This window comes from Anopheles cruzii, chromosome 3, assembly GCF_943734635.1.
Source record: "Anopheles cruzii chromosome 3, idAnoCruzAS_RS32_06, whole genome shotgun sequence".
NCBI classification, from domain to species: Eukaryota; Metazoa; Arthropoda; class Insecta; order Diptera; family Culicidae; genus Anopheles; species Anopheles cruzii.
Window position 1 is genome coordinate 57,067,568 of NC_069145.1, and position 12,073 is coordinate 57,079,640.

The following is a 12,073-nucleotide window of genomic DNA, read 5'->3' on the forward strand; positions in this document are numbered from 1 at the left end:
ACGGTGGACACGCAGAAACTGAAGCGCGTTCCGCAACCGGAAACCAAGAGCGACGAGTCCAGCTCGGGTAGTTCCGGTAGCTCCGGTTCGGAGTCCGTCGAGCGCCCGTCGGTCGGCGTGCGGACGGACATAACGATCGAGATATCGGAGGAAAGAGCCACGAACGACACACGCACTCCGGCGGCCGGTGGTGATGGTGGGGTGAAGAAGGATCGCAACGGCACTGGCGGTGGTGGTGGCGGTAAAAAGGATCGAGGCGACGGTGCACCCGACGATGACAATGCCAGCATACCGGTGTTCAAGGGTATGGCCGGAGTTTCGCCAGCAAAACCCAAACCAAAGCCAACGCCAGAGCGGCCGCCCCAAGGCGGGGGACCCATCGTGACCCTCGGTCAGCGGCCACCTTCGACTAGCTTCTTCTACGGAAGCAACGATGATCGCAATCGAATCAGTGGAGAGTACGACGCCTGGAACGGACGGTCGCATCCACACACGGTCACGGCCATCTGGACAACGGAAAGGCCCTACCTACGAAGGGCGGAGCACGACTTTGCTGGTGAGTAGTTGAGCAGCAAACGGAAGCTTTCGTGAAATGGTTGAAGGAAAAACACAACAGCCAGGCACACGAGGGTGACAAACAAGGTCGTTTGAATACTTAATTAAAAGACATTTGCGGTTCTCGTCGCTGATAGTGTTATTCGCGATAGTGTTATTCGCGTGAAGTGAAATGCTTTACAAAAATACTCATACTCAAAAATTTTATAACTGAACTCCTCTGATGAAACGAACTTTGTTGATCTTTTTGATAGCAACAGGGCTCAAAAGAACAGCTTCCGGCAAAATGCTTGGTAAACGGCGATAACCAAAAGTTTCACTCCGATTGAGGTTTTAAATTACCCTTAGCTTGATAGTGTCCACAGTGAACAAAGGTCAAAAGAATATTGATGTAAATTGTTCTTAAATAACGGAACATTGTATTTCAAACATAAAATACTTTGACCATGGCATAACAGTTGTAGTTCTCATTGAATGCAAATTGTGTGCTGAATTAGTGTTTCAATTTATTTACGTATATTTGAAGAAATGATATGGTTTTTACCTATCACATGCCACAATAATGCCTCACACCTTCGAATTATTTTTTTTAATAATCAGAGAAGCAATTCAGTAACAGATTGTAGAGACTTTCACATCCAGAGCAGTCCTTCTTTTACCTGCACTACTGATGCCAACCAGAACCGCGACGAACACCAACGACTTCCACATGGTGGTGGGCTAAACTGTTGTTTTCAAATACTCCACTAACTAAAACCGATTCTGCACTTCTTAGCTGTTCGCTGGCACAGCGAGAACTGAAATTTTATAGAACCTCCTGCCCGTGTTATAGCCAGCCCTGTGCGAACTATCTGCGCATTCGGCCTGCTGACCTCCGTTACCATCGATTGACACCCGTTATCAGGCCTCGTCCTGTCTCTTTCGATTCCACGAGGCACGATTACTGGCACTACCTAGAAGAGCAAACCAATCCACTGGACTCGGTGTCTCGGTGTCCTACTGTTTACTGGCTACGGCTACCGCCCTTGGCAGACGATCGTCTATTATCAGTCGTGCCCGACGTGGCAAGCGGAAGCAAAGTTTCTTCCTGCAGTTCTTCCAGATCACCGATCACCGGAATACGTTGTCGATTAGGATGCCCAGTGTCAGTAAACGCAAACTCGGTCTAGGTCAATAGGCTTGCTTGCAGGAACTTTGCGCTCTGGTCGTCATGTGTGCGACAACGTTCGCGATCAAGGAAGCGCCACTCGGCGCAGCTGGCGGTCAGCGAAATAAAGGTCCCAGTTTGTTCCGAAGTGATATCTCATGATTTTATTGTTGATCACTAGAGCACCCATGTTTTCCAGAGGTGGTATTATCATACAATGTCTTAAGGGTTGTTAAAAATATCAAAATGCGAAACATGAAATGCTCGTGCAGGAGATTAACGTTAGTGGATTACAAGTACACTGCGAAGTCTTGCGAAATAGAGTCGCTAGAAGCCCGTTCTTTTCTGTTTAGTCTGGTCTGGTCTGGTCAGTCTCTTCAGTCATCCTATTGTCGCCGTTCTAAACGAGCAAACTTCGTAACATTGTAGGATCTATTACGCAAATGCAGATCGCAAAGGTAACAATTATTATTTCAAATGCTGGTCAACTAATTTCATGCTGGTAAATTTCACTGTGGAGTTTGTTGGAGTGTGTATGTGTGAGGGTTGTTGCCCCTGTTGGTGTGGACCATCTTCGATGCTTCGACAACGGTGACGCATTTAGGAATGGACTCGATGGGTTGTTACTTTGCCATTATCGTTCACCGACGTTATCGCTTCGCGGTGCGTCTGCCCATTGATGTTTGAGGAGGACGTGAAGCTGGAGACTCCAACGAATCCTGCGCAGGAGGAGGAAGAAAAAGAAAAGGCAAACAATGTTGTTAGTATTTCAAAGTAATCCCGTAGCAATGTGTGGGGTTTTAAGGCTGGAGTTTCCCACGCCAAACAAACAGCTTTGCTGCGCATTTGTGCATAGATCGTAAACAGTATGGCATCATACACTTTTGCTTTCTTATTATGCACCGAACCGTTCAGTCGATCAATAAAAACTAGACATCTCTCTTTACTCGGTCTCGGTTTCTTGGAATCACTCGAAATTACTGCCCATGGATATTCGCCCTTGCTCAACGTAGAAGCACACTTAAAACAGTTTCTTGGCTATGCTTGGACGATCGTTACCTGGTTTGCCATTCTGGAAGCCGGTTGACTCTTCCGTGCCACCGAAACGGGTATCAACATTGGGTACGCCCTAAAATGGTGAAACAAGCGAAAAAGATAAGGATTTGATGCCCAAACGCTATTGCAAATCAGAGTCGAGAGTACATACCGGATTGTTCGGGTGGATCGCGGCCGTCTGATGGAATCCTCCCGGGCCGAACGAGGCAGACGAGCTGGCTATGTTGGGTCCTCCGAAGCCTGGACCGCCGTAGTTACCACCGGCGGCAAAGTTTGATGCGTATACCGGAACACCAGCATTCAGCGAGGACAAAGCGGCCTGCTGCTGACGAATGCTGTTGAACAGAGCTTGCTGGGCGGCGAACTGCTGCTGGTACAGACTGTCGAATGGGGAAGAACGAAAATCCAACAGAGCAGGCGTTAGAAAACATGTTCCTCGTCGATGGCCGCCAATACCTCCCAATTATACATTCATTCTAGGAACGGATGGAAGCTTGTCTGTGTTAGCGAGATGAGAAGTTCATTTTATCGCCCGTCTCTGGAACGGGTTCCCGGATGCAGTGGAAGATACTTAGTTTCACTCGAGCACAGGCGCACACGAAACTACGATGGATGTTTTAATTGAACGTTAGCGAAGTTGTTTGATCTCATAACAAGGATGGCCATTCAATTGAGAATTCGAAGGTTTTCTATTGATGTCCGGCACGCCGGCTGCCGGCTATGAGGTGGAACGCTGAACACGTGATAAGTCGCGTTGATGGCGTGCGCTAAACGATGGATGATTCAGGTCCAACACACAAGATTTGTGCCCGGTTGCATGCTTGTGACAAGATACGCTCGGAGCGTAGCCGCACCGCTGCACCGTTGAATAGTGATTAATATCTTTGCGCTGCGCGAATTACTTGATCTGATGTTGGCTCGGTTTCCGCCAAGCGGATCCCAAAAGCGAAGCCGATGCCGATGCTGTAGCTCCCGGTCCGGAGCTGGATTGCGTCATGGAGCTTCACGGTACCATAGCAGTGTCCACCGGCGATCTCCCGATCGTGTGTTGTTTGTTTGAACCGTGTGTAGTTTCGTGACATTGATTTACGTGGCGAAACCGCGGTGCACCCCGATTCGTGGACGTGGAAGTGTCGAGTTAATTAACACCCGACGGAAGCAAAAACGGACGAGATGAGAGTAGTATAAATGTCTTTGGGAACGGAACGAATACTGTAGCACTAAATCATAAAACAGGCAAACATAAAAGTAGCTCACAAAAGACGAGAATTAATGGTGGATTCTTCCGCATATCAAGATACAGTGCAACAAACTTGTCTATTGCTATTGTGCTTGATTTCATATACTCTGAGTAAGGTGCTAACATACGAAACTATTTTGGAAAATAAATATTGTAGTTCGAACTGGTGCTTGGCGTGGTTGGCGTGGTTGGCGTGGTTGGCGTGCGTGTTTGTACTGAACTCTGTTAACGCCGTTGAGAACTGTTAACTGTTCACTATGGTGCACTATTGAGAAGCCAAACTTCTATGTTTCTAACAACATAAAGCAAATCATTTCCAAATGACGGCAGTATTCTGGCGATCGATTTGACACCTCGCCGGAGCCTAATTTAAGACCCTGCAAGAGATCCACAGATAGATTGAAACAGAAATAGGACAGTACCAAACCACCGAAAACAAGCAAGAGTTGCCATCACCATCGATAATGTGACTCAATCTCATGAACTCTACTAGACGTGTGATGGTGGCGGGATGAAGGCGGTGATCATGTCATATTATTACTTGGCGAAGTTGGCCTGGATGCCCTGGAAGAAGCTGTTGAAGTCCACCGTCGGTGCTCCGACGAACCCTGGCCCGAAACCGGGAGCTCCGAAGGGGCCCCCGAAACCGGGAGCAAAGTTAGCGGTTCCGGCACCGACCGCTACACCACCACCGTTGGGACTGACGTAGTGTGTCGTGTAGCCGCCATTGTAACCTGTACCGCCGTGAGGGAATTTGTCAGCATAGGCACCACCGGGAGACACGCTATTATAAACACCTGTTCCGGAGTATGCTGCAAAAGAGGATAATTTTTCTCGTTAACGAATGGACTTTTGATGAGGATCCAGCTAAAGCCGACGCTATGTCTTACCTGCCGATGCTCCGGCTATGAGGACACACACTATGAGCAACTTCATGTCGTTCAAATTACCTACAGAAATCAGTTGGGTAGTGTTAGGGATTATTTCTGTTGGGATAGTAGAAGACCAAGGCTTAATTAAGCTCAAGTCCCATAATTGAAAGCAACCACAGCTTTTACGCAGTAGAAAGCTTCTTTAGGCTTTTTTCTTATCTTCCATGTTTGTATACTACACAGACATATGTAAACGTGATTCAAGAAATCGCAAACAAAAAATGTTTCGCTCAGCACGAAAGCAGATCCGGGGAAAGACGATTCGAAACACACCACAGTCGTTATCGTTAACCTTTGCCACACACCTTCTCTGCTGGTCGTCGCGTGGATCCATGATGGGTTAATTTAATTTACCACCGCCGCGAACAACACACTTTACTCTACGGTAACCTGCGCTTTCACTACTTAAAGATTATTATAATATCAACGGAAGAGACGATCATCAAAGATCACCAGATCACCTACTCAGCGGTTCAGTCGTAACTGCGCATCGACGGACGGCGCCGCACGATCAGGGAATATTTTAAGACGTTCGAGATCGTTCTCCATCTCCCTTTCTCTCTTTCTCTCTTAAACTCCTTCTTTCACTCTTTCTCTTTGCCAAAATTTTGTTTCGTATTATGACATCACTCACAAGAACCACCGCACCGAAGGATTAGTCATGTTTACTAGAATGGGAAGATTGGTCATCAAAAAATGACCATAAAAAATACACCAAGATCGCCTTGGGGTCATAAGGTCTCGACACCCGTACACTTCTTTTCGCACCCCCGTTGGGTTGCCTGCAAATTATGCCTCAGCTCAACAAATGTGTAGGGGTGGCCGAACCGAACGGTGCCGGTTTCGCTACCATTAGATTTGATGCTAGAAAACCAAATGCTACTTCATCCAACGGAGACGATCCGGTTATCAAAGTGCAACCACAGAGAGCCCAAGGAATCACACCTCTCGCCCATGACCGTGAACCGGTCTGTTGCCAGAGTGATGAAAGAGTCTGTTTGCTCTGCGTGTACCTTCACCAAATTAACAACTTTTTCGTGTCTTTTGGGCGACGGACCTACGGCGCTGGATTGCTGGAGCAACTTGGTGCCATAAAGTGGTTTACTTGGCACCTTTGAGTCACCATTCGCTTAATTCTAAAGCAAAGCCTCCGGTACTGTCAATACATCAACATTCTTAACATCCCATTATTCAACAACCGTTACAATGCGCACGATCTGAATTTGAATGTTATGCAGATGAGTTCGACCCCAAAACCTAACAACACAATACCGGGCAGCGGAAGCATGCGGTTCACTTCTGTAGAGGACAGTGCTGATCACAGGAGCACAGGATGATCGTCGGCACGCTCACTACTATCAAAATGTCTCTCAAGAGCAATCGATCAGCTGAGCTGTCTGTCGGTTTGAAACTTTGAAGCTACCAAACCAGGACCTTATCAACGCCGATCTTTTTATGCAGATTACAATAATAAAACAATCAAACACGAGACACGACTCTGCACCGCTTAAACCAGTTTCGCTCCTTGGTTCGTATTTCCCCAAGAACCGGCTACCGGTATGACGTCCCCGGTTGACGTGTCCCGCTGCTGCGAGCTTTAGCTGTCTAAAACCGGTCCCTCGGAGTCCGTGGCAGCCGAAAGAACGGAAGAAGATACGCTACGATCGGCTAAAACTTCGACGCATATGATTTAAACTGTACAACCCTAGGCTCGTGAACCATTGGTACATCGTCCTCGGTAAACACTAAAGTCGCAAGGGCGTGACACCACACCACCACGACCGCTACGTACGATTTCATGGTCAAGAGCATCATAACTTTGTTTACCGCCTTTATGAACGAACGGGCCATAACAGTCCACAACTTCCGCTACTAGTGCCTTTTACGGTGGAGTAAGCAGCCGGCTTTAGATGGTGCCTAGACTTAAAACCAAAACTAAACTATGTAGTGACTATGTCGAGTTATGAATAAAATAAATGCAATAAATGGTGTCCAGTTGACGAATCACTTCACAAGGTAAACGCGCAGCACATCTACGCCGCTGTGGTATTTCTCGTTCATGCAATTCTTTTACTCTATCAGGACAATCTCACTTCGATTCGATCAGTCCAGGCTGCCACTACGATAAGAAAATCCGATAAGACGAATCTTGGCTGCGACTTAGTTTTCGCCTCAGTATCACCTTAAGTCGATCACCGTTTACAAAGCTAGTACTCCTGTGCACCACTCTTTTTCGGCGTGCTCACCGGTCGCCGGTATTGCACTTAACTTGCGTAGTCACTTACACTTGTTTGCTTTTGCCGTTTCACTGGTTCCTGTCAAGATCAACTCTCCAAAAGGCTAAAGATGAGTCGCGCACGATCGTTGAAACGTCTCAAACGAGAATGGATCGCGAACCGCGAACCGTGATCTTGTTTTATACAACGCTCTCGCGGATCGCTGCCCAGCTTGAAATTAAGAGAGTTGAGAGAGAACGAAATGAAGAAAAATAGAGAGATGACCAATATTTTGAGGTGATGTGAGTGTGAGAAACACAATGATCGCGAGAAGATTATTTTTTATTACGAACAGTGTTTGAAGAACAAATGACCGACTAACGATCGACGAAAAGGGTGCAGAATTTCTAAAAATATTCAACAACTGTCAAAGCAGCGCTTGTTTTCGAGATCTAAGCAGAGCTCTAAAAAGCCTATCACGGACATCAGCAACATCTTTATCGTTGGACCACAGAGAGCCAGCCTTCTCCACTCACGCCAATGGGTCAACTGTCGCTTTTACGCAAATTAGCGAAAGCGACCAGCTTTATGTTACGAAAGCGACCACTTTTAGTAGCGAAAGCGAGTTTACTGAACGGTCAACTCGATTCACACAAATTCTGCTTGGCGATCGATGAGAACGTACCGGGACTTCCCAGGCCGCGGTGAGCTTCAACATAGTACAGGGACTTGAAGGGGTTGAAGGTCCGTGCAAAAAAAAAATCTAACATCAAAACGTCACTCTAGGTCATATTGTATTTGTTTTCAGTACTGTCGATAATCTATGTTGATACCCTTGGCTAAGGAAATGCCAATCAATAGAAGAGATGCAAAATAACTTTTAGCAATGTTTTACTGAATTTGAAAAATTGTTACCCTTTCACTCCGGATGTCGTTACAGCCGATTCCGTCGCTTGCGTTTTAAGAAATCAAGGGCTTGCCCTATCTCTTCCAGAATCATATTCCACACGTGGGCAGTGGGCGTACGCGGCGGCACGATCATGAATCAATTGTTTATCAATTGTTGCAGGGATAAACGCCAATAAGTACATTTAAAAACAGATTGCAACAGAGATGAGCTACTATTGAGTTATCATGTGTTCTGGTGTGGCGATAATTGGCTTTGGGAATTTCTCAAAAATTATTTAAACATTTTTGGCTATCGCATTTCGCCATTCAACTTTGTCTTTTTTTCGGGCGGCGACTGATTGGAGCCAGGCCACTTTATTTGCCTTATTAGTTTTAAGTAAAAGGTTTGGGAAAGTAATGTTATGCTCGTACTCTGCAGATCATGTAAATGGGAAGGAATGATTCGTGCAATCGATTCAAGACTTTTTCTTTTTCGTTGCTCGTACAGGTTACGTCAGATCGAATGCCATTTTATGCGAAACCGTTCAAATGAAACCTCTATTTAGCAACAGCATCGAGTTGCTATTGAGACACAGAATTATGTCGTTTTCCGATATGATGTAAGGAAAAAATAAAACCCCGTGATCCAATCATTTATTTTGAAAGAACATGGGGCGCGAATTCGCTTGAGACAGATGCATGGATTCTGCTGATGTCAACCGAGGTTTTGGAAAAATTTGCGCCACCTTCTGCTCATCAGTATTCCAGGGATTGGGGAGGTAGTGACGGATTTCTTGCTCGTCCCGGAACTGCTCTGAGCGCTCAGCGAAGACCCGGTGGTGGCAGTAGCACCAGCATTTGTGTTCCCACTGGTCGAGACCGAACCGCTATGGCTGGATTTGCAAAACGTTTGAAAACAAAAAATTGGTTGGTTGGTGAGAATCGGTCGCTTCCACAGGCTGTCGCATACCTGATAGCGATGGGTCCATTGCTGCCCGACGTGGCCACAGACGTCGCATGGGAAACGGAAACCCCCGGCAGCGACGGTGGGGGAGGTCCGCCTGGAAGAAGGGCGGGAATGATTGTACCGATGATCGGCAACACGGCGGGAAGGATTACTGAGGCACTGTGGGGAACACATATTTGGGAACACAAACAATCACAACCGGTGTTTGGAGCCGGATCTCCGATCATTGCGATTTACACACACCATTCTTACCCAGGGAATGTCTTTGCCTCTTCTCCATAAGCCAACGATCCGAGGGTCCCCAGTGCTATGCAGAAGACAACCGCCCGTTCAAACTTCATGATGAAATGCTTCGTGTTCGAATTGAAGGATACGATTTCGGCGTAATGTTTTGACCGAACTTCGCGGTTCGTTCGCCAGCATAGCAATGAAACCAGCGAACTGCGACCAACGCTCAACACTGTCTGGACCCATTAAAAATGCTAACTGTCGAAGGAGAACCTCAACCTCACCTCCATTCGGGTATCAGAGGGAGGATAGCATTGCCCAAGGTTAATGGTGTTGAATGGGCGATCAGGCAACGAGGAATGGAAAGAAAGTAATTAGCGACTGCATTAAACTGCTCACTAGGACAGACGTTCTACAAAAGGATCGCCTTAGAATTACGCAATAAGCCTTCACCAGTGGTCCACCTGTGATTGACAAACTTATACCATTTAGACACGATTGATCGTAACGAATGTCTTGAAGGTGATGTTTAGCGATATTTATGTTAACGTTGTGATAACGTTAACGTAACGTTCTACGTTAACCCATTTCAAGGAGTGGAAACATGATTAAATATCGGAAAACCTCTTTTTTATTTGCTTTTTTAAGTTGACCAAATATTCTACATATTCAATCTAGGTTTTTACACCAAAACAATACTTTCCCCATGGTTGGAAAATCGTCCAAAATTAACCACTTTGTAAATCCGCTAGATAGGTTAGTGAAAATTTAAATCATTAAAAAATTCTTAACGTTCTTAATTTAGACGTACTGCTATTTTCCTCCCTGCTGTTCTAGTGCAATATCGTGTTCTTTTACCGTAAAAAAATGTATGAGAGTGATTTCTGTTTGATTGAACGAAACTATGCATTCCTATTATTAAATGAAAAACAATAATTGTTCTTAGTTCTAGGATTTAAAAAGAGCAAGTATTTATAAAAGTAAACGATAGTAAACGATACGAATTGAAACATTTTCCAAGGACATCACCAAAAAGCGTTTAACTGTCAAATAACGCACTCGTGCCAATTTTGGTTTCAAATATTCAAATAGCTCAGATGCTGAATATCAGCATCTGGCTGAAATCATCTGTGGCCCAATCAATCGAAACGTCAAACAACGAAAACATAAACAAACGAAAGTGGTCGTGTTCGAATAATTATTCCTTCGTAGTTAAATCTAAGATAATGAATGTGAGATATCTTTGCAAAATCGTATGTAACCTGTAAATCTCTTTATTAACCGTAAAAGCACCTCGTTTCAGTCTCCGAAAAACGAAAATCCAATCACCTCAATTGATGCGTTTGCCTGCAACCGATTTCACACTTATTGAGATAGATTTAGGAACGAATGAATATTTAGTGAACGTTTTGAACAGTGGCAGATGACCGACAAGATTGCATTTTTAATCAGCAATTGTATAAGTTTCGTGAAAAATACGCAAAATGCATAACACATTAAGATGTCATTAAGCAGTTCGCAAATAGCAATTGAGCAGATGGTTCAAACCAATCCCAATGGGATGCTGTCGAAGAATCTACTGGAACGGATTTCCAAGGAGCGCTTCCAGTACTGAACTTCGAAAAGTTGAAAGCGTTTGAAGAAGCGGCCAAAACAGAGGATTTCGCGTTGGTAGTAATAAGCCACATCAGGGAGCAATACCGCGAAAATCAATTCTTCAAACGTTCAGGATTTTTTAAACTAAGCTAAGCTAAAAGAATGAAATCACAAAAAAAAGTTCACGAAACAGGAACAGAAACATGAACAGGAACAGGAAAAAGTAGTTGAACAGGAATCTATATGGATTTTAAACTAGAACACAGTGGTTAGAAGGTAGCTTTAGTAACAAATCGTTGTTCTTTCATACTGGCGAAAACTAAAAAGCGCTTGACCGAGCTTGAGGAGCCACCATTCCGAAAGGATACCATGGGATATTTTAACAGAAGATATGCGCCAGTTAAAACGAAGCTAAAGGAAAGATGGTACTCTTACCTCGTTTCGATGACAACTTCACAAGGATCGTCTCGACCAAAAGCCTGTCCAACCGACCGTCAGCACGGGCAAAAAATTAGAATCGTCGAATTGCCAGAGTAATACGTGATAGGTTTATTAATTGTTAAGTTAGTGATCACTCTTAAAACTAGGCTATTACTTGAATTAAATTAATTAAAACTATAAATACAAAGACTAGCTTTAGGACTAGGTTGGAATGTATTTAAAAACGTGTGAAATCTATAGTCTTTTTGAATGATGACTAAACGGTTTTTGTCTGATATGTTGTAACGTATAAATTAATGGTATGAATATTGTTTTCCTATCTTCGCCATAAGCTGCTACCATCTTAAAAAAATTTCCTGCTTAGTGCAGCTTCCAGGAATGCATCCCTTACCCTTGTCTCCATAAAAACATTTCAAAGGGTTAAATAGAGTAGTTCGTCAAAGGATCGAACCTCCCAACTTCGGCGTAACAAGCGTTGAATGTTATTAGTAACTATCCTGCGATCATCGTAATAATGTTTTCATAAACTGTTCAAAAAGGAAACCTTACTGCTTTCAACAAATTGCTGTAAATTACGCTAAGGCAACGGCGTATATGAGTTTCGAGAGAAATTCTCTCAGGATTTACTGCGAATTGCCAGTAGCGTTCAATCTGTACGAGAACAAGAGAAAGTACTACATTCTTGCTTACACGCTTCCTCGCTTGATTGGGGAACTCAGGGACAACGCGCGCACGCACACTAAACCCTTCTGCAGTGAGAACAAAAAAGGCAGCATCCCCGCAAAATACCCTTTGGCGCTCTTCTGA

At 44.8% G+C, this 12,073-nt stretch overlaps 3 protein-coding genes across 5 annotated transcripts; 1 reads left to right on the plus strand and 2 right to left on the minus strand.

Moving 5' to 3' along the window:
• LOC128270659 (uncharacterized) lies at positions 1 to 564 on the plus strand (the record flags this gene model as incomplete). Its single annotated transcript, XM_053008069.1, has 1 exon — positions 1 to 564. A coding segment is annotated over one exon (564 nt), but the record flags the coding sequence as incomplete, so codon positions are not given.
• Positions 565 to 1,839: 1,275 nt separating this feature from the next.
• Positions 1,840 to 7,310, minus strand: LOC128275288 (ATP-dependent RNA helicase glh-2). Of its 3 annotated transcripts, XM_053013743.1 has the most exons (8): positions 7,216 to 7,310; positions 4,889 to 4,948; positions 4,796 to 4,810; positions 4,540 to 4,732; positions 3,661 to 3,759; positions 2,910 to 3,138; positions 2,762 to 2,831; positions 1,840 to 2,421 (listed from the first exon to the last, which is right to left on the minus strand). In XM_053013743.1, the coding sequence occupies exons 2-8, from the start codon at positions 4,932 to 4,934 to the stop codon at positions 2,303 to 2,305; spliced, it is 771 nt and encodes a 256-aa protein (XP_052869703.1). In that variant the 5' UTR covers positions 4,935 to 4,948; positions 7,216 to 7,310; the 3' UTR covers positions 1,840 to 2,302. The 3 variants fall into 3 exon arrangements, with proteins under 3 accessions (XP_052869703.1, XP_052869702.1, XP_052869704.1); XM_053013742.1 differs by having other exon boundaries at positions 4,540 to 4,810; XM_053013744.1 differs by lacking the exon at positions 3,661 to 3,759 and having other exon boundaries at positions 4,540 to 4,810.
• A 1,369-nt stretch (positions 7,311 to 8,679) lies between these two features.
• LOC128272591 (uncharacterized) lies at positions 8,680 to 9,401 on the minus strand. Its single transcript, XM_053010425.1, has 3 exons — positions 9,254 to 9,401; positions 9,005 to 9,160; positions 8,680 to 8,927 (listed from the first exon to the last, which is right to left on the minus strand). Exons 1-3 carry the CDS (start codon positions 9,340 to 9,342, stop codon positions 8,750 to 8,752), a joined length of 423 nt encoding a protein of 140 aa, XP_052866385.1. The 5' UTR covers positions 9,343 to 9,401; the 3' UTR covers positions 8,680 to 8,749.
• Between the last annotated feature and the right edge of the window lie 2,672 nt (positions 9,402 to 12,073).